Here is a 23,661-nt window from a genome sequence, read left to right on the forward strand (position 1 = left end):
CCATGAGGAGATACCAAAGATGTAGGATTCAGCAGAGTGTTATTAAATAAGTGAATGCTGATTTGTCTGCAGATTCTCCACTCTGCTGGGAGAGACAGGAGGAGGGGCTTCGGAAGACTGATGTCCTAGTTTTTTTGGTTTTTGTTTTTATGTTTTTGTTTTATTTTTTAGCCATTATAGGGAACACAGAATGTTTTTCTTTGCTTCTTCCATTCTCTTCAGATAAGAGTAAAACTTTGATATTGTCTACGGAGGCATATTTGGAAGTTGGGTATTTTTCTTTGCATGGCTTATAATTTTAAAGTTTCTCATGATCTTCTTGTTGCTGTAAACATATTCAGGACATAGCATATTATCTTCCACTCCTGGTTCTGGGGTAGCATAGGCTGGTTACAGGAACAGAAAATTCATCCTTTGGTATGTGTCTGGATCTCAGGTCTGACCAGCATGAAACTGCAGTCTTTCCTATCTGCAGGCCACTGCCTGCCATGGACAACACCCCATTTAAATCCAATGGTTTGTGGCAGAAAGACCTCTACAGAGGAGGGAAGAGGACAGCTACTCGCAGACATTGGCGGAGCAGCTCTCATAGCAATTTTCCCTCAGGCTGCAAATGTGACCCCAGAGCTCCTAAGATGAAGTTAGAATTTCCACTGTACCACTCTCCTGCTTCCTACTTTGGCAGCTACTTTGAGACCCGATTCATCTGAAGACTATCTTGTGTTTCTTTTCTTTTCTTTTTTTTTCTTTTTTTTTTTTTTCATTTTTTTCAAATTTTTTTAAAAAAATTTTATTGGATATTATATTTACAATTCAGATTTTATCCCCTTACCCCATTACCCACCACCATCCAGGAGCCTCCTATCCCATCCCCCCTCCTCATGCTTCTATGAGGATGTGCTCCCACCTACCCCCCCACCTCCCCACCCTCGAATCCCCCCCCCCCTTGGTGTTCAGCCTTCATGGGACCAAGGATCTCCTCTCCCACCTATTCCCAACAAGGCCATCCTCCCCTACATATACAGATGGAGTCATGGGTCCCTTCCTATGTGCTCCCAGGCTGGTGATTTAGACCCTGGGAACTCTGGTTGTTTGGTATTGTTGCTCTCTTCATGGGGCCACAAACCCTTTCTGTTCCTTCAGTCTTCTCTCTAACTTCTCCATTGGGAAACCCTTGATCAGATCAGTGGTTAGCTGTGAGCATCTGTCTCTGAATATGTCAGACTCTGGCAGACCTCTAAGGAGACAGCTATATCAGGCTCCTGTCAGCGTGCACTTCCTGCCATCCACATCAGTGTCTACCTTTGGTGACTGTACATGGGATGGATACCCAGGTGGAACGGTCTCCAGATGGCCCCTTCTTCAGTTTCTTTCTCACACTTTGTCTCCATATTTGCTCTCTTGAGTATTTTGTTACTTACTCCTTCTAAGTAGGACTGAGGCATCCACACTTGGTCTTCCTTCTGAAAGAGTTAAAAAATTTTTAAACTTTGGAGTCAAGAGTGCAGATCAGCTTGTTCTGCGCTCTGGGTCCTAGGAAACTAGCTATCCACAAGACAAAATAAATAAAATAAGAGTTCAGAGCTGGGAGTTCAGCACAGCGTGACCAAGTGCTATGGGTACCAAGAACTAAAAACTGACCATAAGATAGATTGAATAGGGTTTGAGCTGAGAGTTCAAGTTAGCGTGCCTGTGCACCCTGGATACCAGGAGAGTTTGAGTTGTGCACCCTGGATACCAGGAGAGTTTGAATTGGGAATTCTCAGCATGCCCATACATCCTGGATACCAGGAACTTGGCTGATTATGTATAGGCTCTTAGAGAATAGCAAATGAAAAAAGTAAATCATATACAAATACACATATTAGTAAATACATACACTTATACACACATAATATTAGAGATCATGGGCAAGCATAAGAGAAGTAAAAGGAGAAAGAAAATCTTGGTATTGCAAGTAAATGTGGACAAGAAAACAGATGATGTGAAATTTATAAATAAATGTCAACTACTTTTAAATAATGCTCATTTTTCTATGAATTTCTACTATACAGGTTAATTTCCAGGCTTTTTGGTGGCCTTTTCTCAACAGTGACAACAAAATCTTCATAATGTTTTCACTATTCTGTGCAAATTATTTCTGTGTCATTGTTGTCATATAAATGATTACCTTTCCTAGAAAGGGGGAGGGGGAGGGAGCAGGGAGGGAGGGACGAACGGAGGGAAGTTGAAAGGAAACAGATAAACACACACAGAGGCCAGCCTTTTAGGTGAAATGTCCCGCTAAAGCCCAGTGTGGTTTACATTAGCATTGCTGCGGCTTATTAGCTATACAACCCCTTTGAATCTGAACACCTCAGCCCTCCGGTACCACCCTAAGAGGCCGTGTGCACGTCACAGCTCCTTCCCCTCCGTATAGCATCATGTGACTAAATGGCGCAGCCAATCAGCTTCGCTCTGAGATATTCAAATCAGCAGCGCGGCGGTTGTTGCGATATCTTCTCCAGGCCACTGAAGTTGCTGCTACTTACAGCGCTGTTTCTGCTTCCTCCATGGACTCAGCCTGGCAATGACAGCATGGAACGTCAGGGTGCTCCTCTTGGACCTTACCGGGCCACCAAGCTGGTAAGAACGTGGAGGAGAGATACCAGAGACGGAGGTTTCCCGAGGGATCCTGGGTGACCTGGGTGTATGAGGGACTTAAGTTTCCTGAGGGGACTCAGAGCTAGATTTAAGATGAGCCAGGGTATCCCGAGTGAGCCCAGGCGCCTAGATTTCTGAGAAAGGTGCTAAAGGAAACGAATACGACTGCTCCTGTCCCCTTCTTTGACTTGCACTTCACTCTGGTGTCTCTCAGCTTCAGATCCAAAGTGCTCTGCCCCACACCACTTTCTGACTCTGCAGAACAACTCTTCAGATGTCTTCTTTCCCCTAATTCTCATAATAGTCTTAGCCACTTTTCATGTATAATTTACAGCCTCTCAGAATTAGAAATTAAAGTTTCAAGTCTGGAAGTTCAGGCATGACAGTTTGGCTTATTGATCCTGTAGAAGCAGGATCCTGCTTCTACAGGATCAATAAGCACTAGGAAAGAACTATTGTAAGTAGCACTAGGAAAGAACTATTCAGCCTAAACCCAGAATTCTTTTAGTAACCACTTTTAATAGTCACTGGCGCATTTGGATTGCATTAAGAGATTCACCTAACCTCAGTTTCCACATTGGTACAATGGTACAATACATACCCACTTTAAGAGATTTTCTAAAAATAAATTGTGTGTGAGAATGTGTGGTAGTCTATAGAATAACAAGCAACTTACCTCTCACAAATGCTGGTCCTACTTTACCAATGTGGAAACTAAAGCTCAAAGAAGGAACTCTCCAAAGGCCACATAAATGGTGAATGGAAGAACTAGAAGATGAACCTTTTTCTGGCATGGTGATCTTGATATTCTATTGCTCAACAAGTAGTGGTAGTTATGTTTATCGGTGTAAAGGATGGAATTTAGTTCTGCAATGAGGTAGTCCTATCACATTAAAAATTTACTATCTTAGATGAAAGTAACATAAAGCACCCCCCCACAAAAATGCCAAGTATGTACAAATATTTACATAAAGTAAGGTGTTTTTAATTACCACAAGGTATTAATAAAAGGATATTGAGGTACAGAGAAGAAAAGAACAAAGATTCATAAACAAGAAGTGAAGCTAAAGTTTAAACAAAGCCTGAATGTTTCACTCTGGGACCTTATAAATCCGTCACATTTCAAAAATACTCTGTGATGTCTGTGAGTGTAGAGTCATGTGTCACTTTATTACTGTAGTGAAGCAGTTCAATAAAGTTTATTGAATATAAATAATGAGAGGTTTGGGAAAAAAAGAATTACAGTTACTGTTTTTTCAGGTGTAAGGTCAATATTGTGGTCTTACATGTGACACAGTAGTAATATAATTAATAGTCTCATCAATCAGGTTAATCTGATTTCTAACGATATTTTTATCTATTGAAAGTTATGTGTTTATTGTATTATGTTCTATCTAGTGTTGATGTCACAAATCTAGAGAGTTGACTTATTTGAAGGTAGCTCAGAAAAGAAGTGGTTTTCTTTACATAAATATGAATAAGTTCATTAAATGTGCAATGGATTTGTTTTACTAGTTTGTCATCTTATCTATACTGTGCTCACTATAGGTGTTTGTTTGTTTGTTTGTTTGTTTGTTTGTTTTGAAGCAGGTTAGGGTTACCCTGATATGGTTCTGGCTGTCCTGTTACTCAACATGCAGACCAGGTTGTCCTTGAACTCACAGGGAGAGATCCACCAACTTTTGCCACCATGCCAAGCACTGTAGGGATCTTCATAAGAGATACTGTATTAAATACCTAATATTAAAAGCCCTTCAGCATTATAATCACTGCATGCCAGAAGTCTTATCTGGCTAGTACAGTAACTGAACACAGATTATGGACAGAGTTGGTTAAACCTGTCTTTAGCTGTTGTTTGTTAATTTTGTTTCAATTTTATTTTGTAGTAAAAACCTACTGTGTCAGTTCTATTTTTAATTTTGAGACAGGGTTTCACTAAGTTGTGAAGGCTGGCTTTGAACTCACTCTGTAGCCCAGCCAGGACTTAAACATAACAAAGCTCGTGCTCAGCCTCTGGAATTATAGGCTTTTAAATATAGAATTATAGGCCCATTTAAATGTGGTTTGAATGTTTATGTTAATCATTTAAATCAGCAGTTCTTAACCTATGGGTTGTGACCTGTTAGAGGATTGCATATCAGATATTCTGCATATCAGATATTTACATTACAATTCATAACAGTAGCAAAATTACACAGTTATGAAGTAGCAATGTAAAAATTTTATTATTTGGTATTCCTACAACCTGAAGAACTTTGTTAAAGGGTCCCAGCATTAGGAAGGTTGAAAATCACTGATTTAGATACATGATCTTTTATCAAGTTATCAGTGTATGCTTCCTTTTCCTTATAGAAAATGAGATAATAATATCTTTATAATATTGTGAGATTTATAGTTAAATACTGAACATAAACATATTGTCTGGCATAAATGCTACCAGCATATTTAAAAAACTAATAGTAAATGCTTCTTTGACTAAGAAGTAAGAATATTATACTTCTTTTTATTCTGCAGTTTCCTAAGTAATTGGAATGCCCAATAGATATTTAGTAAAGTAAGCGTATTAAAATAAAATATTATTTTGACACTAGTAATAAGAAATCTGTGAGATAAGATTTTATGTAACGAAGATAAGATGATTTTTTTCTTCAATAAAATTTACAGTATAATTACCTATGAAAAAAGAATTTTCTTTGTCTAATGATTTTCTTTATTCCATTTGGTTATTTTGAGATAGGTCTCTTGTAGCCTGAACTAGCCTATAACTGGCTACATACCCAAATCAATGAGATTTCATTTTTGCTACATATTTTTTTAAAGTATTTTTTTTCTCTTTGCAGTGGAATGAAGTAACCACATCTTTTCGAATAGGAATGCCTTTAAGAAAACATAGACAACATTTAAAAAAATATAGCAATTGTTTCACTGCAGTTGAAGCAGTAGATTGGCTTTATGATCTATTAAGAAGTAATAGTAATTTTGGTCCTGAAGTTACAAGACAACAGACTATCCAACTATTGAGAAAATTTCTAAAGAATCATGTGATCGAAGATATCAAAGGTAGATGGGGATCAGAAAACCTTGATGACAACAATCAACTATTCAGGTACTGAATTGATATGTCATTACAAAGCCTAATTACCTTTGCTTTTACCATTCTACCAAAGAGAAATAGTCAGCCCCCAGAATAGTTATCCAATACCAGATGGTCATCCCTGAAGTCATACACATACAAGTAACTTTATATGGATTGAGCAGTTGTATTTCTATATTTAAAATATGTATATACAATATAGACATGAATTTGAGAGAGCAAGAAGGGGTATTGGGAAGTGTTGGAGGGAGAAAAGAGAAGGGAAAATCATGTAATTATATTTTAATTTCAAAAATAAAAAAATAAACACAAAGAAGGAGAAAGCTGAAATTACGATGTAGTTGTAATTCCATATTTGCTATAGGCTTACTGAAATAGCAGCTTCTTCCAGAGAAGTAATTTTTTAAAGAAAGTATTGCTGCTCTTTCTTTTCTTTTGTTGAAAATAGATTTTTTTTGTACAGTATATTCTGATTATGAATTTCTCTACCTTGACTTCTCCTAGTCCCTCCACACTTTTACTCCTACACAGATCTACACCCTTCTCTTAGAAACAAAAAACAAAACCCAGGTATATAAGGAATAGAAATAAAATAAAATATGATAAATAAAAAATAAGTAAATCAGAATATGATAAAAAAAAAAACAACCAAAGGAGAAAAAGACCCAAAGAAGAAACACAAGAAATATATATAGATGCAGTGACATACACATTCACACACTCAAGCATCCCATAGAAACACAAAACATGAAATCATAATATATGGCTTAGGTAAAAGACCTATAAGGTAAACAAAACATGTCTTAATATTATGAGCAGAGAACCTACAGAGATGCCATCAAGTTCATTTTATGTTGACTACTTACTGCTAGACTCAGGGTACTAATACCCTTAAGAATGTTTAAGTTTCCCCAGAGAGACTCCCTTGAAGAAAACTAATTTTTCATTTGCAAGTGGATATTAATTGGAGATAGCTTCTGGGTTAGGGATAGGTATGTGTTTACTTCTTTCAGCTCTAGGACCCCATCTGGTGTAGACCCTGTGCATTCTGCCATAGTCTTTGTGAATTCATATGTGTGCCAGTTCTCTTGTATCTAGAAGGCCTTGGTTCTTTTCTGTTCTCCATCTAATCTGGCTATTACACTCTTTTCACCTTCTCTTCAGTTTTTTCTGAGACCTGAGAGGAGGGATTTGATGGAGACATACCGTTTACAACTGAGTGTTCCAAGATCTCTCACTCAGCATAATGTCTGGCTGTGTGGGTCTCAATACATTATTCCTATCTGCTGCAAGAGGAAGCTTCTCTGATGCTGATTGAGCATGGCACTGGTTTATGAGTATAGCAGAATGTCATTGTCATTGCTATATTTTGTTGTTGTTGTTTTGTTTTGTTTTAAAATAGTAGTGTATGGTTTTACCCTAGTTTATCTAGTCTCAGGTTCTTTGGGTATGGGTTCCATCTCATTGAGTGGACTTAAGTCAAATTGGATATTGGTTGATTACCTCTACCAGCTTTATGCGATTTAGGTATCAGAAACTGGCCTCATAAAAAGAGTTGGACAATGTCCCTTATGTTTCTATTTAGCAGAATAATTCAAGGAGTATTGAGATTAAGCCTACTTTGAAAGTCTGATATAATTCTTAACTAAAACCCTTGTGGCCCTGGGTTTCTTTTGGTTTGGAAATTTTAATTACTGCTTCTATTTTACTAGGGATTATAGGTGTTGTGATCTAAGCAATGGATGCTATAAAGTCATACTATGTGACAGATTTTACATGAGAGGTTTGTTGGAGAGGGGACATACAGATGCTGCCTCTGGGTGGGAATAAAGGGAAAAATGAGAATAGGTAGAGGAGGTGCTGGCTTTTTATAAGGGAATATAGTGCTTGCCCATAGGGAGGATCCAGGACTCATGATGACAGTGGGAATGTGTCCCACCTTAGCAGCTAGTGATAATGTATCTTGTTGTCTCTAGGTCCTTGCGACAGGCAGTGGAGATGACTGGTTGCAAACAATGAGTCTGTTTAAATTGCTTATCTGATTTTGATTTAACTTTATAAATGGAATATATATAAAAAATTATACATTTCTTTTACATTTTCCAATTTAGTGGTGTACAGATAATTAAAGTATGCCCTTATGGTTGAGTATGTGGTTAGTTTTGAAGAAAGTCACGAGTTATTCTTTTTTGCATGCATGAAATGTTTCATAAATATATGTTAGATCTAATTGGCTTATGATGTCACATAGTGCTAGCATTTCTCTTATCAGTTTTATCTGCATGAGCTGTCAGTTGGTGTGTTGACAGTGGCATATTAAAGTCACCTTGTATCACTGTGAAGGTCAATATGTAATTTAAGCTGTAGTAGTGTTTCTTTCATGAACTTGGGTTCTCTTTTGTTTGATGTATAATTGTTAACAATTGTAATATTTTCTTGGTGGGTTTTTTCTTTGATGTTCTTCTTCTGAGATAGGGATCTGATCTTTTGGTTTTGGTTTGAAGTCTACTTTGTTAGATATTAAAATAGCTACACCAGCTTTCTAGGAACATCTTTTACTATCCTTGATGTTAAGGTGTGTTTGTTGCATGCAAGGAGAAGGATGGATCCTGTTTTTCAGTCCATTCTGTTTGTTTTTTGCAGAATTGAGTCTGTTGATATTGTGTTAGAAAGGAACAGTATTTGTTGATTTCGCCCCTATGTTGTTGTTGTAATGTGGGTCCTCTCCTTTTATTCATTTGCTGGTCTAATTTATTCTTTTTGTTTTCTTGAGTGTGGTTAGGTTCTTCAGTTGAAGTTGTCCTAGCAACTTCTTTAACTTTCTTTCTTTTTTTTTTTTTATTAGATATTTTATTTACACTTCAGATGGCATCCCCTTTCCCCATTTCCCAACCACCCCACCCCCCTTAGGAAACCCCTATCCCATGCCCCCTTTTCCTTTTTGCATTTATACATTTTTTTAAAAAAATAATGTTAATCATAGGCTTTATAAGTTTGGAATTGTTCAACCAGAGGTGTAACCCACTGACCAACCTAGATATAACAACTATCTTTGACTGGTGGAGATACTTGAACATCTGGCTCCCTGTCTCCCCCCTCTTTCTCTCTTTCATCACCTAGCTTCTCCTCTCTTTCTTCTTCTCCTCTTCTTACTCCTTTTCTTCCTCTCAGTACTCCTCCTACCTTAGCTCCTCCTACACATCACCCTTCCTGTTAAAATGAAACTTTTCTCTCAAAATACAATTAGAGCATAATTATGCCAATTTGTACCAGTGAGGTACAGGATAGTCCTAATACCCAGTCCATCCTTTTGTTGACTAACCAGCTCCTCTGTCATCTATTCTAACTAAAACATTTAGTTCTGAACCTGGTTTTAGGATGAATGTCAGCTGACGACCATCCACTCAAATCTTTTCTCTTAAGGTCAATAGCTATATGTTTTCAACCCCATCAGAAATCCAGAATGACTGAGTTAACTATAATTGTGGGAAGCACAAATCATAGTTTCTAAAACTTAGCCAATTTATAGAGACCTCTGAACACCTGGACACTCGCTCTACTTCAAAATGTTGGAGCATCTGTTCTTCTGCCTTCTGGCCCAGGATCATCTGACAGACCTTAGTGCTGCAGAATTATTAAGGGCTGATTACTCTGTCTAGGCAGATATAATCAGTCGACTATTCTGCAAGTGTGTCCTTTTCTGGACAGTAATTTGTCTGTAGAAGGAAAGTGGCAATTCTTGCCTAGTGGCTGTCTCACCACAACTGGAGTAACTCCAAGGATGCTCAATTTCTTCTTTGAATTTAACATAGGAAGCTGTCCGGAGCAGACAGGTCTCTAATGAAAATGAACATTAATACTGAAATGTTTGTCATGTCAATTCTAAGGATTTCTGATGTTTTGAAAACCAGCTATCCATGTAAGGTAATCTGGACTGTTGCTTGTTAACTCCACTCAGCTATTTCTAAATAAAACATAGAGAACACCCTTATAATAAACTCCAAGTCATGAATTTGCTATAGTCCCTTAACTCACAGGCTGACCATCTCAAATCAGTTAAAAAAGTTAAAGAAGGACTGGGTCTAAGCTTTGTATTCCTAAATGTGTTATACTGGTACAATGCCTATGAGAGTAACAATATTCATCTCACTCTTATATCACTAAGAAGCTCATGCCAATGAAAACCTTAAAATTTGTAAACAAAGTAAATTGGTGCCATTTAAGAATTTATATCTTCATCTTGATATTAATTATACAGATTTCTACTAATAGGTTATGGCTATGCAATAAACCCTAGCTAATCCTCTCTATTCCGACAAAACCACTACTTTTCCCTAGAGAGACAGCCCAACATTTACTACCTTAGTCCCCATGCCCAGGGAATAGGGGCGCTGATTCATCATTAGCTTCTTCAAGCTGATTATGGGCGTTGAGATATTAGAAGAGGAGTGGGGTGGAGAGCAAATTGACAATCCTCTGATGCTGTGTCTTCGCTGCCTCCAGATGGAATTCCTGGACCTCAGAGGTTTGAGCAGGTCTGCCCAGCTTGCTTGTTGAGTAGATACACCAAGGCTGATCATTCTGCAATATACAATTCTCAAAACAAATTTTAGTATCAAGATAGTTTTTTTTTTAAGAGGGCTGACATTTTATTAAGAATGTTGGTTCTACTCGCTTTTCTATTTTTTCCCCTCTTTTATTGGATATAATATTTACATTTCAAATTTTATCCCCTTACCATATTTCCCCCACCACCCAGAAACCCCTTATCTCATCCCCCCTCCTCCTGCTTCTATGAAGGTGTTTACCCACCTACCCCCAACCCCCCTCCCCACCCTCAGATCCCCCCCCCTCAGTGCTCAGCCTTCAGGGTACCAATGACCTTGTCTCCCACCTATGCCCAACAAGGCCATCTTCCCCTACATATACTGCTGGAGTCATGTGTCTCTCCATATGTACTCCTAGGCTGGTGGTTTAGACCCTGGGGAGCTCTGGCTGGTTGGTATTGTTGCTCTCCTCACGGGGCCACCAGCCCTTAAGGTTCCTTCAATTTACTCTCTAACTCCTCCATTGGGAACCTTTGATCAGATTAATGGATAGCTGTGGGTATCTGTCTCTGGGTATGTCCAACTCTGTGGGACCTCTAAGGAGACAGCCTTATCAGGCTGCTGTCAGCTTTCCCATCTTGACATCCCTATCAGCGTCTATTTTTGGTGACTGCCCATGGAATGAAAACCCAGATGGAATGGTCTCCCTACAGCCCCCCCCTTCAGATTCTGTGCCACACTTTGTCTCCATATTTGCTCCCTTGGGTATTTAGTTACTCCTTCCAAGAAAGACCTAGGCATCCTCACTTGTTCTTTCTTCTTCATGAGCTTCATGTCGTCTGGTAGTTGAATCTTTGTTGTTTCAAATTTTTGGGCTAATCTCCGCTTATCAGTGAGTGAATACCATGTGTGTTCTTTTGTGATTGGGTTACCTCACTCAGGATGATATTTTCTAGTTCCATCCATTTACCTAAGAATTTCTCGAATTCATTATTTTTAATAGCTGAGTAATATTCCATTGTGTAAATGTACCACATTTTTTTTGTATCCATTCCTCTGTTGAAGAGCATCTGGGTTCTTTCCAGCTTCTGGCTACTATAAATAAGGCTGCTATGAACATAGTGGAGCATATGTCTTTGTTGTTTGTTGGGGCATTTTCTGGGTATATGCCCAGAAGTGGTATAGCTGGGTCCTCAGGTAGTGCTATATCCAATTTTCTGAGGAACCGCCAGACTGACTTACAAAGTGGTTGTACCAGTTTGCAACACTACCAACAATGCAGGAGTGTTCCTCTTTCTTCACATCCTCGCCAGCATCTACTATCACCTGAGTTTTTGATCTTAGCCATTCTGACTGGTGTGAGGTGGTATCTCAGTGTTGTTTTGATTTGCATTTCCCTGATGACTAAGGATGTTGAGCATTTCTTAAGGTACTTCTCAGCCATTCGAGTTTCCTCAGTTGAGAATTCTTTGTTTAGCTCTCTACCCCATTTTTAATGGGGTTATTTTGTTGTTTGGCGTCTAATTTCTTGAGTTCTTTATAAATATTTGATATTAGCCAGCCCCCTATCAGATGTAGGATTGGTAATGATCTTTTCCCAATCTGTTGGTTGCCGTTTTGTCATGTTGACAGTGTCCTTTGCCTTACAGAAGCTTTGCAATTTGATGAGGTTCCATTTGTCGATTCTTGATCTTAGAGCATAAGCCATTGGTGTTCTGTTCAGGAACTTTTCCCCTGTGCCTAGGTATTCGAGGGTCTTCCCCAACTTCTCTTCTAATATTTTCAGTGTACCTGGCTTTATGTGAAGGTCCTTTATCCACTTGGAGTTGAGCTTTGTGCAAGGGGATAAGAATGGATTAATTTGCATTCTTCTACATGTTGACCTCCAGTTGAGCCAGCACCACTTGTTGAAAATGCTGTCCTTTTTCCACTGGATGGATTTAGCTCCCTTGTCAAAGATCAAGTGACCATAGGTGTGCGGGTTCATTTCTGGGTCTTCAATTCTATTCCATTGATCATCCTGTCTGTCTCTGTACCAATACCATGCAGTTTTTTATCACTACTACTCTGTAGTACAGTTTGAGGTCCAGAATGGTGATTCCCCCAGAGGTTCCTTTATTGTTGAGAATAGTTCTTGCTATCCTAGGTTTTTTGTTATTCCAAATGAATTTGTAAATTGCTCTTTCTATCTCTATGAAGAATTGATTTGGAATTTTGATGGGTATTGCATTGAATCTGTAGATTGCTTTTGGCAGGATAGCCATTTTTACTAAGTTAATCCTGCCAATCCAGGAGCATGGGAGATCTTTCCATCTTCTGAGATCTTCTTCAATTTCTTTCTTCAGAGACTTGAAGTTCTTGTCATACAGATCTTTCACTTGCTTGATTAGATTCACTAATTAACTTATTCAAGATAATTTATTTTATTTGTGGCTATTGTGAAGGGTGTCATTTCCCTAATTTCTTTCTCTGCCTGTTTATCCTTTGAATAGAGGAAGGCTACTGATTTGTTTCAGTTGATTTTATATCCAGCCACATTGCTAAAGTTGTTTATCAGGTTTAGGAGTTCTCTGGTGGAAGTTTTAGGTTCACTTAAGTATACTATCATATCATCTGCAAATAGTGAAATTTTAACTTCTTCCTTTCCTATCTGTATCCCTTTGACTTCCTTTTGTTGTCTAATTGCTCTAGCTAAAACTTCCAGTACTATATTGAATAGGTAAGGTGAGAGTGGGCAGCTTTGCCTAGTCCCTGATCTTAGTGGGATTGCTTCAAGTTTCTCTCCATTTAGTTTAATGTTGGCTACTGGCTTTTTACTATGTTTAGATATGAGCCTTGAATTCCTGATCTTTCCAAGACTTTTAACATGAAGGGATGTTGAATTTTGTCAAAGTTTTTCTCAGCGTCTAGTGAGATGACCATGTGGTTTTTCTCTTTGAGTTTATTTATGTAGTGGATTACATTGATGGATTTCCGAATATTGAACCATCCCTGCATTCCTGGGATAAAGCCTACTTGATCTTGATGGATAATTGTTTTGATGTGTTGTTGGATTCGGTTTGCAATAATTTTAATGAGTATTTTTGCATCAATATTCATAAGAGAGATTGGTCTGTAGTTCTCTTTCTTTGTTGGGTCTTTCTGTGGTTTAGGTATGAGTGTAATGGTAGCTTCATAGAATGAATTGGGTAATGTTCCTTCTGTTTCTATTCGATGGAATAACTTGAAGAGGATTGGTATTAGGTCTTCCTTGAAGGTCTGATAGAATTCTGCACTGAAACCATCTGGCCCTGGACATTTTTTGGTGGGAAGATTTTTAATGACTGTGTCTGTTTCTTTAGGCGTTATGGGACTGTTTAGGTGGTTTATCTGCTCCTCATTTAACTTTGATACCTGGTATCTATCTAGAAAATTGTCCATTTCCTCCAGATTTTCCAATTTTGTTGAGTATAGGCCTTTGTAGTAGGATCTGATAATTTTTTTAATTTCCTCTGTTTCTGTTGTTATGTCTCCCTTTTCAGTTCTGATTTTATTAATTTGAATGCTGTCTCTGCGCCCTTTGGTTAGTCTGGCTAAGGGTTTGTCTATCTTGTTGATTTTTTCAAAGAACCAGCTCCTGGTTTTGTTGATATTTTGTATAGTTCTTTTTGTTTCGACTTGGTTGATTTCAGCCCTGAGTTTGATTATTTCCTGCCGTCTACTCCTCTTGGGTGTACTAGCTTCTTTTTGTTCTAATGCTTTCAGGTTTGCTGTCAAGTTGTTAAAGTATGCTCTTTCCACTTTCTTTTTGTGAGCACTTAGAGCTATGATTTTTCCTCTTAATACTGCTTTCAATGAGTCCCACATGTTTTGATATGATGTGTCCTCATTTTCATTTAAATCTAAAAAGTCTTTAATTTCTTTCTTAATTTCTTCCTTGACCAAGTTATCATTGAGTAGAGCATTGTTCAGTTGCCAAGTGTATGTGGGCTTTCTGTTGTTTTTGTCTATGTCAAAGACAAGTCTTAATCCATGGTGGTCTGATAAGGTACTAGGGATTATTTCAATCTTTTTGTACCTGTTGAGGACTGTTTTGTGACCAATTATATGGTCTATTTTGGAGAAGGTACCATGAGGTGCTGAAAAGAAGGTATATTCTTTTTTTTTAGGATGAAATGTTCTATAGATGTCAGTTAGGTCCAATTGGTTCATAACTTCTGTTAATTTCATTGTGTCTCAATTTAGTTTCTGTTTCCATGATCTGTCCATAGCTTAGAGTGGGGTGTTGAAATCTCCCACTATTATTGTGTAGGGTGCAATGTATGCTTTAAGCTTTAGTAAAGTGTCTTTTATGTATGTGGGTGCCCTTACATTTGGGGCATAGATGTTGAGAATTGCGAGTTCCTCTTGGTACAATTTTCCTTTGATGAATATGAAGTGTCCTTCTTTATCTTTTTTGATTACTTCTGGTTGAAAACTGATTTTATTTGATATTAGAATCGCTACTCCAGCTTGTTTCTTGGGACCATTTGCTTGGAAGATTGTTTTCCAACCTTTTACTCTGAGGTAGTATCTGTCCTTTCCACAGAGGTGTGTTTCCTGAATGCAGCAAAATGTTGGGTCCTGTTTACATATCCAGTCTGATAGTCTATGTCTTTTTACTGGAGAATTGAGTCCATTGATATTAAGAGATATTAAGGAAAAATGAGTGTTGTTTCCTGTTATTTTTGTTATTGGCAGTGGATATATGTTTGTGTAGCTATCTTCTTTTACAGTTTTTGGAAGATTACTTTCCTGCTTTTTCTAGGTTGTAGTTTCCCTCCTTGTGATGGAGTTTTCCACCAATTATCCTTTGAAGTGCTGGGTTTGTGTTGAGATACTGTGTAAATTTGGATTTGTCATGGAATATTTTGGTTTCTCCATCAATAATGATTGACAGTTTTGCTGGGTATAGTAGTCTGGGCTGACATTTATGTTCTTTTAGGGTCTGCATGATATCGGTCCAGGATTTTCTGGCTTTTATGGTCTCTGGTGAGAAGTCTGGTGTAATTCTTATAGGTCTGCCTTTATATGTTACTTTGCCTTTTTCCCTTACTGCTTTTAGTATTTTTTCTTTGTTTTGTACATTTGTTGTTTTGACTATTATGTGGCGGGAAGTATTTCTTTTCTGGTCTAAACTATTTGGAGTTCTGTAGGCTTCTTGTATATTTATGGACAGCTCTTTCTTTAGGTTAGGGAAGTTTTCCTCTATAATTTTGTTGAGGATATTTACTGGTCCTTTAAGTTGGGAGTCTTCCCCCTCATCTATTCCTATTATCCTTAGGTTTGGCCTTCTCATTGTGTCTTGGATTTCTTGTATATTTTGGGTTAGTAGCTTTTTGTATTTTGCATTTTCTTTGACAGTTGTGTAAATGTTTTCCATGGTATCTTCTGCACATGAGATTCTCTCTTCTATCTCCTGTATTCTGTTGGTAATACTTGTGTCTATGACTCCTGATCTTGTTTTTTTAAGTTTTCTATCTCCAGGGTATTCTCCCTTTGTGATTTCTTTATTGTTTCTACTTCCATTTTTAGATCCTGCATGGTTTTGTTTAATTCCTTCTCCCGTTTGGTTGCATTTTCTTGCAATTCCTTAAGGGATTTTTGTGTTTCCTCTTTAAGGGTTTCTATCTGTTCTTTGAGAGTGTTATTTATGTCTTTCTTAAAGTCCACTTCTTCATGAGAAGTGATTTTAATTCTGAATCCTGCTTTTCTGGTGTGATGGGGTGTTCAGGGCTTGCTATGATGGGGGAACTGGGTTCTGATGATGCCATGTTACTTTGGTTTCTGTTGCTTATGTTCTTGCAACTGCCTTTTGCCATCTGGTTAAATCTAGTGCTACCTGTACTTCTGTCTCTGATTAAAGCCTGCCTTTCCAGTTGTCTCGCTTGTGTTTGGTCTTCTAGGGGTCCAGATGTCTCTGTGATTTTTTTCCAGCTGCACTGATTACGGTGGTATCTCTAGGATGCCTCAGGATATGGTGCCTCCAAGGTAGCAGTCCAGCTAGTTGTCTGTTGTTCTGGGTGCCGTGTCTCCTCTTGGATATCTCAGGATATGTTGTCTGACACTCTGAGTTCAGTTGTTCCTCTGTGGCTCTGGGTTGAGTGGACCTTCCTATATGTCTCAGGCAGAATCCGGGGTCCACACAACTGCAGACCTGGCAGAGGTCTGGTCTAGGCCTCATACCCGGGAGATGGGCAGAAGGGGGGTGCTAGCCGGCAGGGGCGGGGGGGGGGTATCTACTGGATTCTGAGCACTCAGGGCACCCAGCTATGAGCTCAGGGTAGTATGTGGGTTTTCCTACCTAAAGCTGTTTGTGGGATCTGTGGAGACCCCAGAATGTGTCTGGCAGTGGTAACCAGGGTGCACTCACCAGCAGTCCTCAGGGAAGAGGAGTGCTAGCTCTGGCTATGGGTTCTATGGATCCCCCAGAATGTGTCTGGCGGAATCCGGGGTGCACTCACAAGCTGGCCGGGCAGAGGACCGGCCCAAGCCTCAGACTGGAAGAGGGGCGTGCGGCGAAAGGGGAGTGCTAGCGCTGGCTATGGGTTCTATAGATCCCCCAGAATGTGTCTGGCGGAATCCTGGGTGTACTCACAAGCTGGCTGGGCAGAGGTTCGGCCCAGGCCTCAGGCTGGAAGAGGGGCGCGCGGCGGAAGGCTTCTTTAACTTTCTTTAACACTGGATTTATAAATAGAGACTGTTTAAATTTGTTCTTTTCATAGAATGTCATTCTTTCTCCATCTATTTGATAGAAATATTTTCACAGTCTAATAGTTTGAGCTAGATTATCGTCTCCTAGAGTTTGTAGAATATCTCTTCAGATCCTGCTGGCTTTTAGAATCTCCATTGAAAAGTCAGGTGTTATTCTAATATATATATATATATATATATATATATATATATATATATATATTAGAATATATATATATGCCTTTATATATTTGGTATTTTTCCCTTGCAGCTCTCAATATTCTTTCTTTGTTCTATATATTCGGTGTTTTGATTATTATGTGTCACTGAGAATTTCTCTGATCCAGTCTTATTTGGTGTTCTATATTCTTGTATCTTGATAGACACCTCATGCTTTAGGTGGGAAATTTTTCTTTTATTATTTTTTAAAAATATTTTCTGTGCTTTTGACCTGGGTTTCTTTCCCTTCCTGTGTTCTTATTATTCTTTCGCTTGGTCTTTTCAGTGTCCCAGATTTTCTAGATATTTTATGCCTAGATTTTTTTAGATTTGACATTTTCTTGACCAAGGTATCCATTTCTTCTATCTTGCCTTCAACACTTGAGATTCTCTCTTCCATTCATTGTATTCTGATTGTGAGGCCTACCTATGAGTTCCCCATTCAAGTGCCTAAATTTTTTATTTCTAGTTTTCTCTCAGTTTAGATTTTCTTTACTGATTCCTTTTCCACTTGCAAATCTTGAACTCTTTTCTTCATTTCATTCCACTGTTTGTGTTTTTATAGATTTTTTAAGTGATATTCATTTCCTTTTTAAGGACATTTATATATCCATAAAGGCTATTTTGAAGTTCCTTTCTTGTGCTTTAGCTATATTGCATTTCTCAGGACCTACCATTCTATGGTTGCTGGGCTTTAGTGGAGACATATTGTCCTGTCTGTTACTGATTGTGTTTTTATGGTGAGTCTAGGCATCTGGGTTTGGGACGATTATAATTTTAGGTGCTGATATCTGGTCTTGTCTTTGTTGTGTGGGTGTTCTATTTCCTTGTTTTCTGTTGCCCTGTTTCTTAGAAGTGTGTGGTGTCTGTAAATTTCCTGGTAGGGAATACTTCTAAGATCCTGACAGATGTGGCCACTGAGGATTCTGGTTAGAATGTTTCTTGGTATTGGGAGCTGACAGTTACAGATGGAGATATGATAGAAATAGGGGGTGCTGAGAGGAACCACTGGAGGGATGAAAGCAGGATGTAACCCAATATCTGCTTTGTCCTCTGGGAATGGGAGAAGAGAGGAAGGAGAGGCCACAACAGGTGGTCTGCTACAGAGTTGGAGATGAGAGTGGGGGGTTGGGTTTGTAAGAAAGGAAGGAGAGTGAAGATCTGATGATTGCCTGCATGCTTTCCTAGCTTCCCAGGGAGCCTATGGAAGTTGGAGGTGAGACAAATGGATGGGGTGATGAGAACAGGTATTGAAGATATTCATGGTCTGCTAGAGAAGGGCAAAGAAGAAGGGGAGATAGCAATAGGTGGTCTGCTACAGAGTCTGAGATGAGACTGGGGGATTAGATTTGGAAAAGAGGAAGGTAAGTGGAAGGTCTGGAGATTGCCTTTTATTGCTGCTCTTAGGTCAATTAAAACTATGTAGAAAACTGTATGGTTGAAAGTTGTGAGCTACAAAGTTCTAGATATTTTTGAGTGTTAAATAGTGTGTAATAAAATAGGAAGTTGGAAGGATAACAGATACTTGTGTTTTTGGATGTTGTGAAAGATTTATCACATTTCGATGACATTATTATATTTTATAAATTCTCTAATTGCAAAACAAAGTCACGTGTCCTTACCTTTAAATAATATATAATTATTATAATAATTTGTAATAAGATGAATCTGATGCCTCTGGACTCTAAAGGCACCTATAGTCACATGTATATACCTACATGCAAATACATAATTAAAAATTACATATTTTTTAAAACAAAACATTATACCTGTTTCACATACCTCAGTATGAAAAACAAAACTTTTATGAGATAATTTTGAAATTATGTTGTAGCAAAGAAAGTTTTTAATGCCATAAAACATTAAGTATAAATTTAATATATGATGAAAGATACCAAAAAGAACAATACTGAACTGTTTACATATATTTACTGAAAGCCTAAACACATAAAAACCATGATAAGTTTGTGATTCTCCTTAGGACAGAGGTAAGATTTTTAAATAGGAGAAGATTTCCTTGTACTTGGAAAAAGGACAACTATTTAGTAAAATATCAACAATTATACTACTTGATGGTTTATTTTCTGTTCTTGATTGTATTCTTAAAATGCCTCATATTAAGATGAAAAACAAAATGCACCATAGTCAAAAGAAGCAAGAGACTAAATCCTAAAATTAGAACAAACTGTCAAAAGACTGGAAGTATATACAAACCAGGGGTGGGTGTTGAGATTTTTTTTTTTATTTGTTTGTTTGGTTGGTTGGTTGGTTTTTTATTTTGGTTTTGTTTTTTTGAGACAGAACTTCTCTGTATAATTCTGCTTGTCCTGAAACTCACCTGTAGACCAGGCTGGCCTTGAACTCACAGAACTCCACCTGACTCTGTTTCCTGAGTGTGGTAATTAAAGTTGGACACCAACACTATACAGCTTTGGGTTGGTTTTTTGTTTTTTGGGTTTTTTTTTTGTTGTTGTTGTTTTGTTTTTCTTTTTTCAAAGAGAGTTACATAACTGTTTTCTAGAACTGTTTCTATGTAAGCATTATTTCTTCAACCAAACTAGTCCTGATTGTAACCTTGAACTGAATATAAGTAATATAAGCACAGTACACAAGAGAAACATGAAACTAAAATACTTTAAAGGTTTAATGGTAATATTGATTTAATTTAGAATTTTTATTATTTGATAATGAAGGTAAATCAGACTTTTTATATGACTTTTAAAATATACTCTAGAAGTTAATTATTTTATCATATTGTATTTAACTCCATATTATTTTTATACCAGATTTCCTGCGACTTCTCCACTTAAAACTTTTCCACAAAGACATACAGAAATCAAGAAAACCAACACAGAGTACAAAGATAGTATTTTTAAATTACGAAACTTATCTCGTAAAACTCCTAAGAAGCGTGGATTACATTTCTCTCAGGTAAAATTTTTTTATTAACCAACAGTTCAAATAGTATTACCATGTAGTTAATAGTAAGATCATTCAAAGTAAATGATGCTTTAATATTTGAAGCAAATACTGAAATCTCCTAAATTACAATCTCAGAAAAAAAATATGTGTTAATGTGTTTGGAACCTGCAGAAACAGTATTGAATACAGTAATGAGGCATTCTTAAAAAGGACTTTTATAATATAATATTGTGTCATTTGTTATTCTTCCTGTTTGTGTTAATCAGATTTCTACCGCTGTGATAGAATACTTGAAAGTCACTTTCAAAGTAGGCAAGTCCAACCTCAGATTCCAAAAATTTAGTCTCTAGTTTCTATTACTGTTGGTCTTATATAGGAAGGCACTGCAGTCATAATAGGAGTATGCAAAGGAGGAAACTTCTTAATGGAAATGGGAAGGTGAAAGAAGGAAAAGGGTCCTGGACTGGGGTACCAACAGCTCCCTCTAACAGCCTGCTGCCTGTGATACAATTTCTTTCCATGAGACCTTGCCTCTTAAAGGTTCCACAACCTAGTAGGATCAGGTTGGACATTAAGATTTCAATATGGGTTGTTTGCAGCACATTTATGATCTGAACAATAGCTCTAGAATTTTATAACTCTTCAACTCATCTCTATCATTAGTCTTTTCTAAAAACCAAACTATAAAGTACCTAGACATAAAGTTGATTTGTATGTGTTGGGAAAGCTGCAAAACTGAAAACTATGTGTCCCTTTACTTTTCAGACACTTTGTAATGCCACAGTAGACTTTGACTTATACAGCTATTAAGTATGAAAAACACTGCCTCAATAAAGAAACTAGATATCCAACAAGAAAGACACCCAATGTCAACTTCAGTGCTACACACACATACACACACACACACCAAACAAACAAATCTATGTTAAAAGTGTTCAACATTCCTTTAGTTTGAGTATAGACTGTAACAAACCAAACATTTTCCCCCCCTTCAGGAAAATACAGAAAAGATACATCATGAAAGAATAACCAATGAAGATCAAGAAAATGCACCTGACAACCAAGAAATAAGCCAGGAAGATGTTGAAGAAGTTTGGAGATATGTTATTTTGATCTAGTAAGACAAAAATAAGCAATATTTAAGATTCTGAAGTATATGGATTATTAATTTTATTTTTTATCCAAATATACAAATGAATAAAAATATACTTTTCAAAGCTTAGAATTTAAATATGCATGTATGGTTTTTAGTAATTGCTTTTGGTACAGATCTAGTCCAGTATGAAGAAAGAAGTTGTACCTTTTAAGTCATCACTGTAGTTTGAGATTTTTATTGGATTCTTCTGAATTTTGTTGAGTAAGTATATATGTAAAAGTAGATAGTAAATATAGTCCTTGAATTGTTTTAAGAGAAAAATAAAGTACTCATGGCTTTGTGTTTGTTGCAAGTCATGTTCTATTCCTCTTATTTTATAAAGAAAAAAAATTGTTTATACTCTTTTCAGCCTGCAAACCATTTTAGGTGTGCCATCTATAGAAGAACTCATAAACCCAAACCAAGTAATTCCTCAATATATAATGTACAACATGGCCAACACAAGTAAGCATGGAGTGGTCATACTACAAGACAAGTCAGGTAGGTGTTTAGAAAATAATTGGAATCTTTTCAAACCTAGTAACCAAAGGTGCATTTATAGGTTAGTGTAGAGATCTAGATATAGAAAGTAGAACACTTTCCGAGGGCACATTAATTTAGCAGTAATGATGGAATTTTTGGAGGTAAATATTATTTATGCTGTCACAAAAAATTATTTAGTTGCTAAAATGAATATATGAAATTAAAAAGATGACAGTGATAAGATCCAAAATGTAGACAATTAAAACTATTATTAACCACACTTGTGTTAAGGGCCTACAGTGTGCTAGGTATTTTGCTAAAGATTTAGTGATGAATAAGCTGGATATGGTGCCAACTTAAATGTTTGAAGCAGGCCTCAATGTAAGAGTACCCTGATATTCAGACATAGTTAATTTCAGTTATAAGCTTCACCTAATCAGTAGTGCTCATAGGATAGCAATAGAACTAATGTGGAACTAAAGAGAAGTAATGGAGTAGATGAAGATGAGACTATATCTCAACAACCCCTTCCTAGATAATTAATTCTTGATTTTAGGTAGCTACTTTTTTTTTTTTTAAGTATTATAGATAGAATCAAACTCAAGATCTTTATAAATTTTTACTTTTTGTATTTTAAAATATTGATCTTTCCTGGGCCAATAGATAGCTAAGTTGGTAAGAGCCTTTGATGCTAAGTGAACTATAAAGTCTAAAAATAAAATAAAACAAAATAAAATACACTATCATAAAAATCGTATGGCTTAATATACATTTTTTGCATTTTTTTTTATCTAGAGGATCTTCCACATTGGGTATTATCTGCTATGAAGTGCCTAGCAAATTGTAAGTTAAGCCAAACCACAAGTGTGTGTGTGTCTGTGTGTGTATCTGTGTGTGTCAATCTGTCCATTTGTCTGTCTGTGTGTTCTATTAATAGTGTTTAATAAGATTAAAGAAAATATTTAAAATTGTGAGTCAAATGATAGTCAAGTGAAACTTATTATAAGCTCTTTATTTTCTATGCAAATAGTTATTTTGTGATTAGAATCTGTCATTTATGGTTCGGTTTAAATAAATCATAAAATCATAGGCTCATAGGATTTGGAAGACTCTTAGGTAAAATCTAAACTGCAGTAATTGCCACAATGAGGCCCAAGACTTAAATGTGGCACTTTAGAAGTAAAATAGTGTATGCGTAAAAGAGGTTAAATCAGAAATAAAGTTGCATACAACCCATGTTCATCCTTTTTCATGATAGATTACTTCATAGACTGTATTAATTCAAAAAGCTATGTGAATAATCTATAAACCAGGTTTTTGCATTTTATTGTTCAGCCTTTGTTGTAGTATTTACTCTCAAATCAGGATTTCTACCACACCTTAAATCATTCAATCCCCAGATAAAAGACACACAATTGTTATATTTATTGTAAGCCTCTATCAGAACTAAAGCTGGGCCGATATCTACCCACCATACTATTGTTATGTCCACTTCTCTATCAATAACCCCGACTTATAACTTGCTATGTTCCGTCTGGGCTGCTCTTAACTCTAATCGGTCAGCCCTCATGGCCATGTTTTCATAACTCACCTATACCATGACATTTCTCCACTTTCCACCTTCTACTCTCTCTTCCTCCTCCTGGTTGTCTCCTCCTACCCTCAGTTTGGGAATCCAAACCTTGCCTATAGGTTGTAGGCATCTTTATTCAGCCAGCAGTTTTAAATTAAGGTCACTTTGTTGTAGTAATTATTTAAAAAGAAAAACGGCCGCCAGTCAAGCCAACTGTCTAGGCTGCAGCATCTCTGCCTAGATCAGAAGCCATGTTCTGAGGCCATGAGGCCACATGCATGCTGCAGCTAGAAATGGCCAGCCAGAGACACCAGCTCTGCCACCCATGAGACGC

At 37.2% G+C, this 23,661-nt stretch overlaps 1 protein-coding gene and 1 pseudogene across 3 annotated transcripts in view; one reads left to right on the forward strand and one right to left on the reverse strand.

The window, feature by feature from the left end:
• Positions 1-246: 246 nt before the first annotated feature.
• Positions 247-2,554, reverse strand: LOC117707470 (developmental pluripotency-associated protein 2 pseudogene; annotated as a pseudogene).
• Positions 2,480-23,661, forward strand: part of Depdc1 (DEP domain containing 1) — a 31,579-nt gene continuing 10,397 nt past the window's right edge. The window contains exons 1-6 of one of the 3 annotated variants that reach the window (XM_034500420.2): positions 2,480-2,625; positions 5,484-5,749; positions 20,001-20,145; positions 21,132-21,253; positions 21,642-21,772; positions 22,550-22,597. In XM_034500420.2, the coding sequence (XP_034356311.1) occupies positions 2,578-2,625; positions 5,484-5,749; positions 20,001-20,145; positions 21,132-21,253; positions 21,642-21,772; positions 22,550-22,597 (760 nt within the window). In that variant the 5' untranslated portion in view covers positions 2,480-2,577. Of the gene's footprint in view, positions 2,626-5,463; positions 5,750-20,000; positions 20,146-21,131; positions 21,254-21,641; positions 21,773-22,549; positions 22,598-23,661 lie in introns of all 3 variants that reach the window. The other 2 variants (XM_034500422.2, XM_076933447.1) reach the window with 2 other exon arrangements.

This window comes from Arvicanthis niloticus, chromosome 4 (assembly GCF_011762505.2).
Source record: "Arvicanthis niloticus isolate mArvNil1 chromosome 4, mArvNil1.pat.X, whole genome shotgun sequence".
Lineage (NCBI taxonomy): Eukaryota > Metazoa > Chordata > Mammalia > Rodentia > Muridae > Arvicanthis > Arvicanthis niloticus.